This window comes from Procambarus clarkii, chromosome 91, assembly GCF_040958095.1.
Source record: "Procambarus clarkii isolate CNS0578487 chromosome 91, FALCON_Pclarkii_2.0, whole genome shotgun sequence".
Lineage (NCBI taxonomy): Eukaryota > Metazoa > Arthropoda > Malacostraca > Decapoda > Cambaridae > Procambarus > Procambarus clarkii.
The window spans coordinates 12,341,419-12,361,824 of NC_091240.1; the positions used below are offsets into that span (position 1 = coordinate 12,341,419).

A 20,406-nucleotide genomic window follows, 5' to 3' on the forward strand; every position below is an offset into this window, starting at 1 on the left:
CCCGTATTGATCACTGGTGCTCCTCCTCCCTGCCCCTCTCACTCACCTTCACCTCAACTTATACAAACTTACCACTCCTCGAAGGTCATCTTTAATTAATTCATTGTTAGAAGAAACTTCTGCCTCCATCCATCATGACTCCTGCACGAGGGAGAGTGATCATATATCAACCGCTCCTCACAAAGGGACTTTATCTTCTTTTAAATTAACCAGAGCTTGTGTAGCCGCCAGTTTCAACTGGCGAGGGAGTGTTATGTCAGCTTCCATTAACTGGCATCCTTGCTAGGACCCTCCCTCGATACCTGTTTACGGGCACTCCTCCCTCAAGCCAAGCCTCGTCCAGGCCTTCACGACTCATCTCTCACTCACAGGATACACTACTGCTGACACCACCTCTTTGTACAGTGCCTGGGTTTATACACTCCTCTTCAGCGAGACAAGCCTAAATACACTGATGACTGACATAACTAATCAAGAGATATAACCAGCACAGATTGCAAGATGCAGAAGCACAAGTCATCTAAGACAATGAGGCCTCGGTCTGCTTGATTGAGAGCCACGCCACCGTGGTCCACAGTGCTCCACAGCTGACACATTATCTAAACCAGCCTCATTCCAGAGGTCTGCAAGGTCACTGGTTACCTTGGGTACAAATATCCATGGAGATTCAGAATGGAAACAAGAGTTGAGCAGCGGAGTTGCAGAATCTGTGATGAGAGTGAGTATGGACACCGCCTTGACCACTACCTGAGAGAATGTGACCATCTGAGAGTCATTAGAAATTTCAAAACTTCTATGAACATATTCTCAGAAAAAAATGCTCTTTTGAAAAATTTCTGTCTTAAACTCTTAAATAAACTTCTATGATTATATGAACTCTGAAATATTTTCATTACAATAAACTCTGAAAAAAAATTGATTGTCCCCCAAAAGATTTCTTAACAAAACTTCTTTGAACATATTCTCCAAAAATGGTCTTTGAAAATTTCGGTCTTTAACTCTGAAAAAATGTACCCGAAAATGGTGTGACACAACAGTGATTGGCAACATTTATGCTACGAATGACCCCCCCCCCCAAAAAAAATCGTCACTATGGTGTACACCCTACTACTGATAAGGATAAAAAAGAAATTGTTCGAAAATTCTCAGAGGAAATGACAGGGTAGATAAGGATAAACTGTTTAACACTGGTGGTACGCGAACAAGGGGACACAGGTGGAAACTGAATACCCAAATGAGCGTTAGAAAAAACTTTTTCAGTGTCAGAGTAGTTAACAGGTGGAATGCATTAGGCAGTGATGTGGTGGAGGCTGACTCCATACACAGTTTCAAGTGTAGATATGACAGAGCCCAGTAGGCTCAGGAATCTGTACACCAGTTGATTGACAGTTGAGAGGCGAGACCAAAGAGCCAGAGCTCAACCCCTGCAAACACAAATAGGTGAGTACACACACACACACACACATATGAGGGGCCTGGTAGCCTGGTGGATAGCGCGCAGTACTCGTAATTCTGTGGCGCGGGTTCGATTCCCGCATCAGGCAGAAACAAATGGGCAAAGTTTCTTTCACCCTGAATGCCCCTGTTACCTAGCAGTAAATAGATACCTGGGAGTTAGTCAGCTGTCACGGGCTGCTTCCTGGTGTGTGTGTGTGTGTGTGTTTGTGTGTGTGTGTGTGTGTGTGTGTGTGTGTGTGTGTGTGTGGTGGGGAGAAAAAAGGAAAAAAAGTAGTTAGTAAACAGTTGACTGACAGTTGAGAGGCGGGCCGAAAGAGCAAAGCTCAACCCCCGCAAATACAAATATGTGAGCACACACACACACACACACACACACACACACACACACACACACACACACACACACACACACACACACACACACACCATACAGCTGCTACTCCGCCATGATTACCTTTTTGTGTGATCCCAACTCCAGGTTTCTCCCTACTGCCTCCTCCAGTGTATCTTACCCACACTCCTTTCTCCTCTCAGAGTGCTCTCCCTGTCCGAGATGTGCATCCCTGCCCGAGATGTGCATCCCTGCCCGCCTTCTTTATGGAGGGAGGGAGGGAGAGGGGGAGATGGGGGGAGAGAGAGAGAGAGCGAGAGAGAGAGAGAGAGCGAGAGAGAGAGAGAGAGAGAGAGAGAGAGAGAGAGAGAGAGAGAGAGAGAGAGAGAGAGAGAGAGAGAGAGAGAGAGAGAGAGAGAGAGAGAGAGAGAGAGAGAGAGAGAGAGAGAGAGAGAGAGAGAGAGAGAGAGAGAGAGAGAGCAGTGTCCTCAGTGACCTGGCCGCCACGACCAGTACTCTTCAGTCCTTCTACTTTAAGGGTGTTGGCTAAGGTGTTGTGAGGGGGGGAGTGATGGTGGGGGTGCACAACAGTGTGGGGGGGGGCGTGTTAAGTAGGGATGAGTCAGCCCCAATTAATACACCGCTCACCGCTCACGACCTATCATATAAACTTTTAATGAGGGGGAGGTAGGCCTATAAGCACATAGGCCTGCGGATAAAAGTACGTCAGTAGAGTGAAGCAAAACGCTTCAGTCAGCAGTAAGAGCAGAGCGCCAGGGTCGCCGCCACAGTGGGACTGTAGACAACACACCAGAAGGACCACTTGTCGAGGCCCTACAACACACACTTCACAAAATATATTTGTAATTTTACCATTTTCGGCATTTTTCGTAAAAATATAACAATGAACGGATCATATCTAGTTTTAACAATACTGGCGCCAGAAATAACTGGCGCCAGTGATGGTGCCAGTTATTTCACTGCTGAACCAGTGATGGTGCCACACCTGCTGGACCAGTGATGGTGCCACACCTGCTGGACCAGTGATGGTGCCACACCTGCTGGACCAGTGATGGTGCCACACCTGCTGGACCAGTGATGGTGCCACACCTGCTGGACCAGTGATGGTGCCACACCTGCTGGACCAGTGATGGTGCCACACCTGCTGGACCAGTGATGGTGCCACACCTGGACCAGTGAGAGGGCCTTCCAAATGGCTGAGCGTGGGGCAGGTCATGCCAGCCCCCCCCCCCCCACCACCAGACCCATACACAGGCATCAACAATAACCTATAAACGCCCTTCTTACACTAGAGTGTGGTAACCCGTGGTGACGCGCTCACACCAGGTAAATAAAGACACATTGACCTGTCGGAAGTACACTTATAACACAGTAGACGACACCCTACTACTGTGTAGTAGCATGTAAGTGCCCCCCCACACCTCCCTTCTGCCCCCCCTCCCACCCCACTGTTCGCCATATTGACCCCATACCCCCCCCCCACCTCGTCAACACCCCCCCCCCCTCCATACGAATACGGAGGACATAACTAGTGATTGTACGGAAAATTTACCACTTAAGAGAGAGAGAGAGAAGACATGTTCAGTGATGAAAAGTAGACAGAGATGGCACGAAGAACTTTATTATAAGCCTAAAAATCGTAAATAAATGGAATGAATTTGACTAGTTTATCGAAGCTCATTCAATACACATTTTTAAATGTGTATATGATAGGAGAATGTTGTCATTGCACTAAATTACTGTGCTAATGTTTGAAAGGCCGGGCCCAGGAGTTACAGGTCAACCATGAAAGCACACCTAGGTGTACACACACACACACACACACACACACACACACACACACACACACACACACACACAGCAGGCTGTGATGAGAGGTGAGAGTGGGGGGGGGGAGGCTGTTTACCAGCAGGAGAGGTTAAAGGGAAAGTGAGAGTAGCAGGGATGGGCCCCCCCCCAACCCCCACCCTCCCTCTCTCTCTCTCTCTCTCTCTCTCTCTCTCTCTCTCTCTCTCTCTCTCTCTCTCTCTCTCTCTCTCTCTCTCTCTCTCTCTCTCTCTCTCTCTCTCTCTCTCTCTCACTTGTGGCGTTAATCACACAGTTCTAAATGAAAGTTTTCCTCTTGACAATTCCAGAAAAAATCTTCTGTACTTTAAAACAAAGGTGTTGATGCCATGAGCGTTGGTGACATTAATGTTAACTCGCCGTAATACGTACGTACGTGTTACAGTCGTCACTCACAGTACAATAACAGTCGTCACTCACAGTACAATAACAAGTGACACTCACAGTACAATAACAAGCGTCACTCACAGTACAATAACAAGCGTCACTCACAGTACAATAACAAGCGTCACTCACAGTACAATAACAAGCGTCACTCACAGTACAATAACAGTCGTCACTCACAGTACAATAACAAGCGTCACTCACAGTACAATAACAAGCGTCACTCACAGTACAATAACAGTCGTCACTCACAGTACAATAACAGTCGTCACTCACAGTACAATAACAGTCGTCACTCACAGTACAATAACAGTCGTCACTCACAGTACAATAACAGTCGTCACTCACAGTACAATAACAGTCGTCACTCACAGTACAATAACAGTCGTCACTCACAGTACAATAACAGTCGTCACTCACAGTACAATAACAGTCGTCACTCACAGTACAATAACAGTCGTCACTCACAGTACAATGACAGTCGTCACTCACAGTACAATAACAAGCGTCACTCACAGTACAATAACAAGTGACACTCACAGCACAATAACAAGCGTCACTCACAGTACAATAACAAGCGTCACTCACAGTACAATAACAAGCGTCACTCACAGTACAATAACAAGTGACACTCACAGTACAATAACAGTCGTCACTCACAGTACAATAACAGTCGTCACTCACAGTACAATAACAAGCGTCACTCACAGTACAATAACAGTCGTCACTCACAGTACAATAACAAGCGTCACTCACAGTACAATAACAAGCGTCACTCACAGTACAATAACAGTCGTCACTCACAGTACAATAACAGTCGTCACTCACAGTACAATAACAGTCGTCACTCACAGTACAATAACAGTCGTCACTCACAGTACAATAACAGTCGTCACTCACAGTACAATAACAGTCGTCACTCACAGTACAATAACAGTCGTCACTCACAGTACAATAACAAGCGTCACTCACAGTACAATAACAAGCGTCACTCACAGTACAATAACAGTCGTCACTCACAGTACAATAACAGTCGTCACTCACAGTACAATAACAAGCGTCACTCACAGTACAATAACAAGCGTCACTCACAATACAATAACAGTCGTCACTCACAGTACAATAACAGTCGTCACTCACAGTACAATAACAGTCGTCACTCACCGTACAATAACAGTCGTCACTCACAGTACAATAACAGTCGTCACTCACAGTACAATAACAAGCGTCACTCACAGTACAATAACAGTCGTCACTCACAGTACAATAACAGTCGTCACTCACAGTACAATAACAGTCGTCACTCACAGTACAATAACAGTCGTCACTCACAGTACAATAACAGTCGTCACTCACAGTACAATAACAGTCGTCACTCACAGTACAATAACAGTCGTCACTCACAGTACAATAACAGTCGTCACTCACAGTACAATAACAAGCGTCACTCACAGTACAATAACAAGCGTCACTCACAGTACAATAACAAGCGTCACTCACAGTACAATAACAGTCGTCACTCACAGTACAATAACAGTCGTCACTCACAGTACAATAACAAGCGTCACTCACAAGGGACACACCCCACCTCCCTAAGATGAGTACCATCAGTACAAGGACCAGACCCAGCAGGTCACTAATCACCTCCAACTGCCCTTCACACCGCAGTAAGCCTGTCAACCATTAGGGTAATTACCAGACCATTCCTAAGATGCCTCCCACCTCTAGCTTACAGATGGCAGACCTTCCGTGAAAGAAAATATACTTTAACCAGATTTTTTGCTTCGTAAGAAAACGATTATCACTTGAAGACTATTTCTCTTATTTTGTTAGTCATTAAGAAACTAAAAATATAACATATCTTGTATTTATTTACATGAGATTATATAAAAATACCCACGCTTACAGTTAGGCCAATTAACGATGGGTTATGTTGAAACTAAAATATAGCTCTGAAACACAATAGAGTTAAGGAACTCTATTGATATCCAGGAAACACAATTCCTGGATTTTTCTTGGAACTGAGATGGAATACTTCCAGATCCTCGGTGGCTGTGTCATACTTCATGCGGGTCGGCGTTCAATCCCCGACTGTCCAAGTGGTTGGGCACCATTCCTTCCCGCCGTCCCATCCCAAATACTTATCCCGACCCCCATTCCAAGTGCTATATAGCCATAATATCTTGGCGCTTTCCCTTGATAATTCCATCTTGTGCAAGACTAATTTTTTCAGTCTTGAACCTTACGTGAACCACTCAGCCTAGCCCGGCAGCCTGGATCTTTATAGCGTCAAGCAACAGACCCGAGGTGCGGTGTGTGGTCTCTGGCCTCATTTAACAATCATCAACAGCCATTTAACTAAACAATCACAAGACCAAACAGCCATTTAACTAAATAATCACAAGGCCAACAATCATCCACAAGTTTTAGCAAGTCCAACCAATGAGTTTGGGAAGGTTATGTGCAGTGTTGGGCCACACACACCTGCTTGTTCCAGTGTTGGGTCACACACCTGCGTGTTCCAGTGTTGGGCCACACACCAGAGTGTTCCAGTGATGGCCCACATGTCAGCTGCTTCCAGGTTTGGGCATGTCACATTTCTTTGACAGCTTCCAGTTATCTTGCTTCCAGTCTTTCCATTCTGTTGCCTTTAGTGCTTGTTTCCAGAGACATTGTTACCAGTAAAAATAGCCTTTCAATCTCCAAATGTCTTCACTACATTATTTACCAATATTGTGCACTCCCATATTCCTCCAATTTCCAGTCATTTACACTTTTTAAAATTTATTTTGCAGTTACAATCATCAATAATCCGAAGGTTCAAGAGTGAAGTCTTGTCTTGTTCAAGCCAATCCTCGCTGCCTGTCTTCAGTATAGTGCGGTCCAATCATTCTTAATTTACAATTAGTCAACCCAGGAAGCATCTCTATTTCCAATGACTTCCAAGTGGTTTTGTCTGAGAAACATTAGCTCTTCCAGACGAGGCTGTGTTTCCAGTGTTCCAGCGCCTCACTTTGCCATAACGTCAAGTCCTCTTATGTCTCCAAATTCCACAGCCATCCACTCTTCAGCTGGGCTCAGTATTTCATATTTTACTTCAATCAAGAGACTTTTAAATCTCTCTTCTATTCAAAATTAAATCTCTAATCAAAATGTTGGAAAGTAGCTGCTTAGACTTAATTACAATTGATTCAGTACAGTAAGTCGAGAGCTTCCTGGACGCCAGCTTTCATATCAAGAGTGATCCTGTCTCTCAGAAACCCACAATCCAAGAACCTCATTACTTTAAACCTAGCAGTCACTTGATTTTTCCCGGGAAATACAAAAAAAAATCTGCAATTGCCAAAAGTTCCTACAAAACTTTAGAAATTCTCCACTTGTTCTGAAGACATTCCAACTTGAGCAACTTGAGCTGAACAGGTCTCACCCGCCCTGGCCTCAAGTTCTCCTCTCACATCTGAGAAGCTCAACTCACCATAATTCTTATTGCAGGTCAGAGGAATTTTCTTGGCATATATTATGTCCATTAATGTCATTTCTGATGTTGAATCATTAGCCAAGCACAAGTTGGTGAGGTGTACGTGCGCTCTCTCGCTGGCTTACAGGGAGATGGACCTGTCTTGTATCTCTCTAATGATCACAAGGATAATCTTCTCGCGGCTGCTGTGTTACTGTTGTTAATGTTGACCAGACCACACACTAGAAGTTGAAGGGACGACGACGTTTCGGTCCGTCCTGGACCATTCTCAAGTCGATTGAGAATGGTCCAGGGCGGACCGAAACGTCGTCGTCCCTTCAACTTCTAGTGTGTGGTCTGGTCAACATACTTCAGTCACGTTATTGTGACTCATCGACTGTTGTTAATCTTACAATGGAGCGAGATGTTTCACACTACCGTTATACAGCCAACATGAAGTGGCACGACCTGGCACTCCATCTCCCTTGTACGTGTGCCTGTGGCTTCATCTTGTGTATACCCAGCGGGTTGGGCATGTTACATTACGGGCACTGGCCGGGCACGGCGGCAGCGTCCGCACGCTGCACCTCCACACTCTCACTACCCGACACGCTAGTGTGGATCATGCACACTCCAGCGCCACACCGAGGGTACAGTGCTCGAACACAGACAGGGGAAGCTTTAGTCCTGAGCTGTCTCGAGACTAAAGTATTAGTCGTACTAATACTAAGTACCAGTACTTAGGACGCGACCAGTACTAAGTATTGGTCGCGTCCTTAACGACCAACCAATACCTGAAGATCAGACAGTTAGATTGTGGCCTTAGTAATCGTTGCAATCAACGGTCCTTTAAACCTTATCGTCAAATACGTCGGGAAAGTTCCGTGAATTTATGCCAGGTCATAAATTAATTAGAACTTAATTAGCTCCACATTTCACTGGGGTTTGAAGTCTTCCAACCTCTTCCACGACGAAAATTTACACATAAGTTCAGGCAGTCTGTAGTGATAAATAAGGCGCCTCACTACTGCCTCCTTAGACTATCGCGAATAACTCCACGAACTCCTGGAATAACTCCGTGTCCTAGTGTACGGGGTGGACAATTATAGTGATGGTGGCGCGTGTCCTAGTGTACAGGGTGGACAATTATAGTGATGGTGGCGCGTGTCCTAGTGTACGGGGTGGACAATTATAGTGATGGTGGCGCGTGTCCTAGTGTACGGGGTGGACAATTATAGTGATGGTGGCGCGTGTCCTAGTGTACGGGGTGGACAATTATAGTGATGGTGGCGCGTGTCCTAGTGTACGGGGTGGACAATTATAGTGATGGTGGCGCGTGTCCTAGTGTATGGGGTGGACAATTATAGTGATGGTGGCGCGTGTCCTAGTGTACGGGGTGGACAATTATAATGATGGTGGCGCGTGTCCTAGTGTACGGGGTGGACAATTATAATGATGGTGGCGCGTGTCCTAGTGTACGGGGTGGACAATTATAGTGATGGTGGCGCGTGTCGTAACGTACGAGAGCGGATAATTCAATGATCCGGAGTTGAGCTCTAGCTGAGCTCTGTGCGTGAGGAGAGGCAAGTGTTTATTTCCACGTGAGCTGAAGCTTCCCTCCGCAGCTTGAGGCTATCCTCGCCCGTTTGCGGTAAACTGATGGTAAGACACTTGCTCGCCGCCTTCGCCTCGAGGTAGCAGCTCCACAACTAAGCCCGCACAATGAGCTGATGGTTCATGCTCACAGAACAAACTATTTTTGTTTTAACACAGGCAGGAACAGGAGCAGTTGAATTAAGACTCCTATTTGCTGGCTGAGAACGTTCCCTTCCTGCAGCACATGGTAAGCCTTACCCACTACTTCCCCGAAATAACCAGTCAATCGATTAAAAAACAGGCACCCAATTATTGCTGGGCGAACAGGAACAACCAGTTAAGGACTGGCAGGGATCGAACCTAGATGAAATCTCTGGCGAGGCGCGGGTCAAACAGTGGTTGTCAACCCTGTAACTTCCAGAAAGCTTTGTCAGTTGTCACTTACCATAGCAGTGGCGTCGTGTCTATATACATTTTGGGGGTTAAAGAATCATTATGACACAAATTCTGAACGTCAGACGAATGTGTGGCCTAGACCGTAACATCTGGTCCTAAACCTCAAACCAATACGAGCAATCAAACAGAAGTTAGCTGAGCCAGATTAAGCCACACGAACAATCAAACTGACGTTAGCTGAGCCTTACAAATTGGTTATTTGCGGCCGACGATGTCCCGTGATACCCGATTTCAGCCTCATTACGTACTAAATCCAACCTGTTCCGGCGTCTCTCATTCTTCCAGTCCTCACTGGCAGAGGAAGACGATGGTAAACATTGGGGCGTACTAGTGTGTGTGTGTGTGTGTCTGTCTGTCTGTACTCACTTAGTTGTGTTTGCGGGGGTTGAGCTCTGGCTCTTTAGTCCCGCCTCTCAACCGTGTGTGTGTGTGTGTGTGTGTGTTCCACACAAGAGGAAGACACAGTGACACAAGAGGAAGACAGAGCAGCTGGAACATGGGAACATGAATTGGTAAGGAAGGAGGAAGAGGGAAGAGGTGGAGGAGGAGGAGGCTAGGTAGAGAAGACAGGAGTAATAAATAAGATGGCGGCCACAGGGCCCCCCTTAACCTGTCCGGCCGTGCAGGAGGCCAACACAGTGGCTGGGGTTCACATGTCACTCGGCGCAACGCCCCCCCCCCCCCCCCCACAACAATAAACTGGACCATATGGAGAAAGTCTAGATCGGTTATATCCCGGGCCTTGACTGTCAGCTGAGTGGTGGTCACTGAGTGGTGGAGCAGGAAGCCTAATATTGCACTCTGGTGCAGTGGGTTGCGAGGCAACTGCACTAGCTAGTGCGCCACATCACAGTAGCAGCAACACCAGGTCATCGACACCGAGCACCCAACACTTAAATCAATGACATGATGCTTAGACTCTCAGCTCACACTGTACAGCTGCTCCACCGGGCCCTCCTCACAGCCTCCGGTCAAGGGCCGCCACTGAGCCACACTCACTCGCTGGGTGCTACACCTGGCACGCTTCACTCACATAATATGGCAGGACTCGGGCCTTGTAAGCATTACCAAGAGTGTATTACATTTGTCTCCGTACATTTACACTGCGTTTGCTTTATTGGGGAACTATTTTATGAGAAAGGTATTCCTGTTGGGTGATCAGTAAGTACTGATGGTGGGGCTTAGTAGCCCTCCAGAGGTTGAAACCTTCAGCCCAACACTATACCAGAGCACAGTATACACTTCCCCAGGACCCACCTGCTCTCCCAGTACACACAGGGGGCAATACTTAACATTCCTCAGACACAATAACTGCACGCAACACTCCCTCCTCGCTACAACACTCCCACACACATAAACACTCCCACACATACAATTCTTTATTCCTCCATCACCCCTCATATTTTCACCACTATGAACTCCTTCACCCTCAGCGTCACCACTCCCATAACACCCCCCCCTACACACACACACCAGTCACCACCACCATAACACACCCCCCTACACACACACACCAGTCACCACCACCATAACACCCCCCACACACACCAGTCACCAGTTCCCCCAGGTCTCAGTCCCCCGCCACAATACCCAAGGTTCTCTCATCACCAGAATGGCGGCTTCAAGTGATTAATCTTACATTTCTTGCCAAGGAACACAAACATTGTATCACTGCTCGCCCCAGTCGCTCCCCCTCGTCTCCTCCTCCCCTCCATTAGCCCCCCCACCCCCACCCCAACTCATGCTGGGAGGGGGGGTAAGAGGGGGGTAAGAGGGGGCAGAGTTGTTGGGGGGGGGGGTGGGAGGTGGAGAAGTGAAGAGGCTCCGGCTAATTTCATTACACAATAACTTCGAAATTCCTGAACTTTTTGTGGCGTTCAACAACTATATGGATAATAGTTCAAAACAAGAATGACGTACTAGAGCATCAGGTCATAATATAATTGCGTATATGTATTACAACATCACAAATCGATATGGTGGGAGGTGCTACTGTTGGGTGTGGTGTGTGTGTGTACTGCCACCACCACCCCTGCCTCCCCCTCCACCACTACCTCTGTTGTACTCACCTAGTTGATATGGTGGGAGGTGCTACTGTTGGGTGTGGTGTGTGTGTGTACTGCTACCACCACCCCTGCCTCCCCCTCCACCACTACCTAGCTGTATTCACCTAGTTGTGCTTGCGGGGGTTGAGCTTTGGCTCTTTGGTCCCGCCTCTCAACTGTCAATCAACTGGTGTACAGGTTCCTGAGCCTACTGGGCTCTATCATATCTACACTTGAAACTGTGTATAGAGTCAGCCTCCACCACATCACTTCCTAATGCATTCCATTTGTCAACCACTCTGACACTAAAAAAGTTCTTTCTAATATCTCTGTGGCTCATTTGGACACTCAGTTTCTACCTGTGTCCTCTGATGCGTGTGCCCCTTGTGGTAAATAGCCTGTCTTTATCTACCCTATCAATTCCCTTCAGAATCTTGAATGTGGTGATCATGTCCCCTCTAACTCTTCTGTCTTCCAGCGAAGTGAGGTTTAATTCCCGTAGTCTCTCCTCGTAGCTCATACCTCTCAGCTCGGGTACTAGTATGGTGGCAAACCTTTGAACCTTTTCCAGTTTAGTCTTATCCTTGACTAGATATGGACACCATGCTGGGGCTGCATACTCCAGGATTGGCCTGACATATGTGGTATACAAAGTTCTAAATGATTCCTTACACAAGTTTCTGAATGCCGTTCTTATGTTGGCCAGCCTGGCATATGCCGCTGATGTTATCCTCTTGATATGGGCTGCAGGGGACAGGTCTGGCGTGATATCTACCCCCAAGTCTTTTTCTCTCTCTGACTCTTGAAGAATTTCATCTCCCAGATACCTAGTATCTGGCCTCCTGCTCCCTACACCTATCTTCATTACATTGCATTTGCTTGGGTTAAACTCTAACAACCATTTGTTCGACCATTCCTTCAGCTTGTCTAGGTCTTCTTGAAGCCTCAAGCAGTCCTCCTCTGTCTTAATCCTTCTCATAGTTTTGGCATCGTCAGCAAACATTGAGAGAAATGAATCAATACCCTCCGGGAGATCATTTACATATATCAGAAACAAGATAGGACCGAGTACAGAGTCATGTGGGACTCCACTGGTACTTCACGCCAATCTGAGGTCTCACCCCTCACCGTAACTCTCTGCTTCCTATTGCTTAGGTACTCCCTTATCCACTGGAGCACCTTACCAGCTACACCTGCCTGTCTCTCCAGCTTATGTACCAACCTCTTATGCGGTACTGTGTCAAAGGCTTTCCGACAATCCAAGAAAATGCAGTCTGCCCAGCCCTCTCTTTCTTGCTTAATCTTTGTCACCTGGTCGTAGAATTCTATTAAGGCAGTCAGGCAAGATTTACCCTCCTTGAACCCATGTTGGCGAATTGTCACGAAGTTCCTTCTCTCCAGATGTGCTACCAGGTTTTTTCTCACGATCTTCTCCATCACCTTGCATGGTATACAAGTCAAGGACACTGGCCTGTAGTTCAGTGCCTCTTGTCTGTCGCCCTTTTTGTATATTGGGACCGCCTTCGCCAGCTAAAGCTTCAGTAGGACGCACGTGTACTCAGCGCACTCTATATTTTGAGTTATAAGAGTTCGGACGTGTTTAATGTGACCGAGATGCGGAACACACCCTCCACCACTTAGTAACCACCTCTGACCATCCCACTCACCCACCACCACTTAGTAACCACCTCTGACCATCCCACTCACCCACCACCACTTAGTAACCACCTCTGACCATCCCACTCACCCACCTCCACTTAGTAACCACCTCTGACCATCCCACTCACCCACCTCCACTTAGTAACCACCTCTGACCATCCCACTCACCCACCTCCACTTAGTAACCACCTCTGACCATCCCACTCACCCACCACCACTTAGTAACCACCTCTGACCATCCCACTCACTACCCTCCTGCTTGTATATGCTGCCACATAAACAAAATTTTTGTCTTGGGAAAACGTAAGACAAAAGTAAGAGTTGTCAGTGTTGGAATACGTGACGCGTTATACATATTTAAGTGAGATTATAATAAGACACTCGTGTAAAATATGTGCGTCCATATTAAGTGGGAGAGACGGTGTTGGTAGGTGGAGAAATGGTGGTGATGGTGGAGATAGTGGTAGGTGTGCAGGTGGTGGTGGTGGTGGGAGGTGGATGGTGCGGGTGACAGCGGTGATGATGCGGGTGACAGCGGTGATGATGCGGGTGACAGCGGTGAGAGTATGGGTGACAGCGGCTCTATAGAGCTTTATACTATAGAGCAACTCTGCGGGACACTTCACCCATATTTGGTCTACCTGTCGCAGTCATCTGGTACTGTGACATAATTTAAGTTTATGTCACAGTACATGTAACCCAGCAGTACTTTACATGATGGGATGCCTAACACGTCACCACTATGACAAAGAGGATATTGTCACTACAACCCTGACTTGAGGTTTATACGTGAGATGTTTAGGTGCAGGTGACAGGTGTGTGGTATGTATTTGATGCAGATGTGTAAATACATGTGTGGTGTGCATTAGGTGTGTAAATGCAGGTGTGCCGCGGGATATAAACAATTCATGGCCGACTCACTCTGGCGCCTTTGTCCCTCTAGCCATAAAGTGTAGTAGACGTTATACAAGAGGTGAGAGGTGAGGCAACACCACGGTAGTCACACAAAGACAGTCACAGCAATACAATACGTCACATACAACACATTGTTGCGAGTACCTAAGATACTTCCGTTTTCGTCGATAATTGTGGTTGCAAACCAATTTGTTTTAACCGCACACTAGCTACCGGCGTTGCAGGTCTACACCAGCGGTAATTAAGTTGATAAGCGCAACACAGGTGCGGCGGCTTCGTTAGCAACACACACACACATACTTGACACAGTTGCAGAGCTTGATATGGTGCATACATCTCCGTTTATGCCTCGTTAGTAATCGTCAAGAACCGTCAAGTAAAAAAAAGTTCACTACGGGCTCACCATAGCCCGTGCTACTTGGAACATTTTGTTCCAGATAGAGACGATTTACTTTAAAACTTTTCAATATCATTTTATTTATGTATAATTGTATTTACTGGTTAGGATAATCAAATATACTGACAGGTGAGTCCTGCTCTCTCAACTTGCCACTCCGTAAAAAACTGCGACGGTTTTGCCTAACCAGAAACGCACGTACCCAAGCAACCCACCTAACCCGTCAAGGCCGACGCATAGAAAATGACGAAACTACGTTGCTTTAATCTGAATTAGCTGTTCGCATGTTTAACGGTTTCATCGACTGCGTATTAAATGCAACGTATTGGGTTAGAGTACGTGAGTTGCCACAGCTGAGGTTAGAGTACGTGAATGTTGCCATAGCTGAGGTTAGAGTACGTGAATGTTGCCACAGCTGAGGTTAGAGTACGTGAATGTTGCCATAGCTGAGGTTAGAGTACGTGAATGTTGCCACAGCTGAGGTTAGAGTACGTAAGTGTTGCCACAGCTGAGGTTAGAGTACGTAAGTGTTGCCACAGCTGAGGTTAGAGTACGTAAGTGTTGCCACAGCTGAGGTTAGAGTACGTGTGTGTTGCCACAGCTGAGGTTAGAGTAAGTGTTGCCACAGCTGAGGTTAGAGTCCGTGTATGTGTTCCTCCCAGGGGAACTAGGGAGACCTAGTCCCCTTGGTATAGACTAAAGTGTAGAACCCGCTATTCCTTTCCGACACTAACATTCAAGAAAGGCAGCTTGCCTTCACTGTACATCTCATAAGTAAAAGTAAGCTCGTTAGAAATTCAGCAAGTCGTTGCTGCTTGAAAGGTCTCCCTAACCGCTTGATTCCACTTTTGCTCTCGCTAGGCTATTTCGTATGCACTAAACTTCTCTACCCTTGAAGTTACCTCATCACTCATACACTACACTTTCTCTTCCTGAATGTTGGAAGTCTCCTCATAACTCCTGGAATATCAACCCTATTGTTTCCTCCCTAGATGACCCTTCTCCCCCTCATAACTCATGCACTCGTCAGGCTATTAGGCTATTTTTCCATACTTTCGTACCATTGTTTAATGTAATAATAATATTAGTAGCCTTTCGCCCATCTCTAGATAATGTCTGAGCATTCACCCATCTCACTCCCTTTCCCCATATTTTAGTTTCTCCCTCATTCTATGCCTTCTACAAGCCTCAAAATATTCCCACCAACATCCCGAATTCTTGGTCCGTCTATTGCATTGTATGTGTACATGATTACGTTTATCACCTTTCCCAAGACCTAATTATCCATTCTCTACATAATTAAGGAAAAACTAAATTACCCAATATACTGCCGTCATGTCTTCGCCATAACTGCCCATCATAAGCCAACACTTCAACAGCAGAAGTTACCACGATACTAAACTCATTAAAGTGACAGTAAGTGAAGCCAGCAGTCGTGACAACACCTGTATAAGCTCACTACACTAGGCTACTCCCCACACTGCTGCATTAAACATTTTATACAAATTCAGTTTAAGTTTCCAATCAAGGAAGTACTTACACTTTATCATAAATAGTGGCTACCGAATCCAGCAACGGAGCAAAGGACTATTTCTACCCCAGCAAATCGGTATACAACATTCAATCCTCCCACAGACATACAATATATTACAGCATATACGCTAAATATTTTATACTAAATACCGCAATACCAAGTACAGCTAGGAGAGAGCTGATAAAAATGGACGAAGAATGGTCATAAGAACTAAATAGCCAGCTACGCTTAGGCATTCCTTACATACAAATTACTTTCTATGCCACGCTACTGAGAGGTGTGCAAGTTGGAGAGACGCCGTAACCGTGAGCTATAATATAAATGTTTCTATTACGTTCATGTTTATATATTATAATAGTATCCCCGGTACAGCAAATACCTTAAACTCAAATTTTATTAATATCACGTTTCATGAAATTGTTGCCGTCTCATATATTATACAGTTCATGGGAACTTCTTGGTTAGGTTTGAAGCCTATTGACTGTCAGTCATTTATATATAAATCTATATCTTTTTCAAACCTTCTGATATGTTTTAATCTCTAAGAGTTGACACGCCTTGCTGTGAAGATACACTTGGTGGCTACCTCAGACGTGTGACCTCATGAAGAATGTGATATCTCAGGTTTTGCAGGCAGTTCAATTTCCTCGCGGAGACGGAGAGACCTCAATTTATTTTCTGGTTAGGTAGATCCTGTGGGTAACATCTCTATTTTCTTGCTTCAGCCGCTCAACCTCACTCATATAAACGTATAAATTTAGATTTTATATTTCTGCTACAAAGTAGTTTTGATTAATTTAAACAAGTTACAATTACTACAGAAGAATATATATTGTAGCCTATTTCTTGATTAAAAAAACTATTATCTGTATATTCAATGAAATTATTGTATCAGTTTTAAGAAGCTTCTTGAAATATTATATATATTTATTACCTGGCAGTTATTACCAACCTGCATCACATACTGACGTCAATAATTCCCAAAGAACAAATAAAGTGGTGCTGTAAATCATAGAAGCTCAGGAACACTCACGGTTTCTATTCGTAAGTAGGTTGTTGTGTTAGGTTCAGCTACTCGGAACATTTCCATGTAGCACGGGTTATAGTTACCACGTATTGTCAGTAGCTTGGTTAGGTCAGCATCGCGCATTTCAGTACATCGTTTAAAGTCCGTTATGGTAATGGGAGAGTACAGGCTTTCCACCGTTGATAATTTTGGGCTTATTAATGTACTTCGTCAATAACCAAACGTTAATCACGCAAAATAAATATGTAGTTCTATCAAAATCACAAACGTCATGTAGGAGAAATACTTAGATAACTAAATAAAACGTTTTTAGCTGGTTGAAATCTGTAAAGCCTAGCCCACACTGCTGCCCCCTAGACATGGCGAGGATGGTGCGCCGAATTATCAACATGAGTAGTGCCAGCAATTACGAGTGAAGAGTCTCCCGTGAACTAGGTGTACACACCTGCAAGTGTTGCTGCCATCTGTGCCAGACACCTGTGTCAATGCTGAGGACCACATGTGCAAATCCTTACTACTACTGCTCTCTCTCTCTCTCTCTGGTACTACAACCATTCTTTAGTATTTACTCGCCTGTATTTTAACCCAATCCTATTTTTGAGATTGGATTGGGATAGGACGAAGGAAAGGAATGGTGCCTAACCACTTGGACGGTCGGGAATAAGTAAGATGAAAGGTAAGAATGAGAGAAAAAGGTAAGAATATGGTTTCTTCTGACCTTTACTTTTCTTTACCTATTTCTCTTCGTTCTTCCCTCTTGTCTCCTATTCTTTCATCTTATTCTTACCTTCATCTTTCACTGACATTCATCTCACCCTCTTACCTTATATTGTTTGTCTCTTCTACTCTCTATTACACGACTTGCTAATAGTCCAGGACGGACCGAAACGTCGTCTTCCATTTTCGGATGTGTGGGTTGGGTGTCAGATGTGTGGGTTGGGTGTCAGATGTGTGGGTTGGGTGTCAGATGTGTGGGTTGGGTGTCAGATGTGTGGGTTGGGTGTCAGATGTGTGGGTTGGGTGTCAGAGGTGTGGTTGGGTGTCAGATGTGTGGGTTGGGTGTCAGAGGTGTGGTTGGGTGTCAGATGTGTGGGTTGGGTGTCAGCTGTGAGGTTGGGTGTCAGATGTGAGGTTGGATGTCAGATGTGAGGTTGAGTGTTAGAACTGTCTGATGTTTTCTCGGCAGTGTTGTTTCTTTAGCTTGAATCTATTCTTGTCAATTTTGATTCCTCTGTGTGTGGGGGGGGGGGCGCGGATTTTACCAACCGGTAAAGTTTAGTTGTTCTCTGTTTAGTTTCTTCTACGCATATCTCAACATAAAGCGTAACACTTCCCTTTATTTGCCAATAATAATCAATAAATTATCTCTTTACTGTTTTCAAAGTTAGTAATTCTAAAACTATTTAGGTAGCTGTGTGTTTCACTAGTAACATAAAGACGCCAGAGAACGTAGCCTACTCAGCAACGTTTGTGAAGGGCGTACATACGCCTCAGTCTTACACCTCCACGTAACTATATTTTCTCAGTATAGTACGACTGTATTTACACAAACTATATGTCAGATATATCTGCATTAGTCAGTAATATACATAATATTACTGCAAATATGAATATGCAGTAATATATCATTGTTGAAATTAACTTATTAAAAGCGGTTATTCTTCATTAGTAATTAGCTATTGTTTCGTGCGATGTAGCAGCATTAAGCCATATATATAGCGAGATATAACACAACTTAATATTTACATAACTTAGTAACTGCGCGCGACGCGGGTCAAACTGTGTAATTACTACTCAACACACACAATTATGAATGAAATTATAAATATTCTAGATACAATGTAGTGGACAACAGTGACTACTGACGACGACAACACGACAGGTCCCTTACCTTGACCATTCTGAGGGCCCTCTGGCTCCCCTTCGGCAGGAGGCGCCTCGACGGCCAGCTTCTCCACGCCCTCGGCGACAGCCTTCACCTCCGACATGCTTGATATCTCTTGATGAGCGATAATCTCCCGGGAGACACTACACAAGGGGGCGAGGACACACACACACTGGGGTGTACGGGGGTGCCGGAGCGCTGCAGGAGGAGGTCCACACTGCCACACGCACACAGTCTTACTGCCAGCCACACACCTCAACTTCCCGCCCCGCGCCCCCGCCCCGCCCCACTAGTCTCTTTATCAACATCTTTTTTCTCACTCTCTGTACAGATTAGGATTTAATTGGCGGTTCTCTGTCATCTATAGCGTCGTTAGTAAGAATATGAAGTATATACAAATCTATAAATGACTGACGAAAGTGTGAGAGAAGTTATGTGTTGAGATCGCTGGCATTCTGTGGCGTTTATTGCTGTGGCACTAACGGGTGTCATCAATACGCGCGTATACCGCCGGAAGTTACACTGTGGCACTAACGGGTGTCATCAATACGCGCGTATACCGCCGGAAGTTACACTGTGGCACTAACGGGTGTCATCAATACGCGCGTATACCGCCGGGAGTCACACTGTGGCACTAACGGGTGTCATCAATACGCGCGTATACCGCCAGGAGTTACACTGTGGCACTAACGGGTGTCATCAACACTGACGCGTACTAAAGGGGTGTGCTACTGAGGCACAATGTACCAATGTACCAACTTTTATTCAATAACACAATAGATGAAGGGTGGCTGGAAGACCACTGGGATGGAATCCTAATAATATTTAAGGAATATAAATATTTTGGCCATTTGTCATAATGGAAACGTGGCTCAATATATTTTTCTTACAATACATGTAGCCTAATATGCTATTTTGTATGGGTAACTAAATTCATGCTTTGATATGACATGACATGTCATATGACTTGACATGTCTTGTTATGTTTTTGATATGACACCTTCAGTTTCCAAGAATAATGGTAACTGGAGGTAGAATTAATGTTAGGCTTGGATATTGTCCCCACTGGAGAGTTCCGTTCTGGACCTATAAAACAAAAAAAAAAATTTTCAGTCCTACTTGAGAGAATATACTCTCCAACACTATATCTGTGATTGCCCTGTTATCAGTGACTTCATACCAAATGGTATGAGGTATTTTGAGCTCTGTAATTACTTCATACACTCAGGAATATTGGAAGATATTCTTGTGCTGCACCCAGATTTTGCCAGTGGAGGCTAATAGATCAGCATTAAGTATTTTGTTCTCTCCTAATTCCATGTATGACTGGCCATCCTGTGAGGTGAGGATGTTGGGTGAGCTTGTAGCTGGTTTTTTATCTACACTGTGTGGTCCT

General features: G+C 45.3%; 1 protein-coding gene across 1 annotated transcript in view; it reads right to left on the reverse strand.

Moving 5' to 3' along the window:
• Positions 1-19,113, reverse strand: part of LOC138359566 (uncharacterized) — a 43,991-nt gene extending 24,878 nt beyond the window's left edge. The window contains exon 1 of the mRNA XM_069318912.1: positions 19,017-19,113. Within this exon, the coding sequence (XP_069175013.1) occupies positions 19,017-19,113 (97 nt within the window). The remainder of the gene's footprint in view (positions 1-19,016) is intronic.
• Between the last annotated feature and the right edge of the window lie 1,293 nt (positions 19,114-20,406).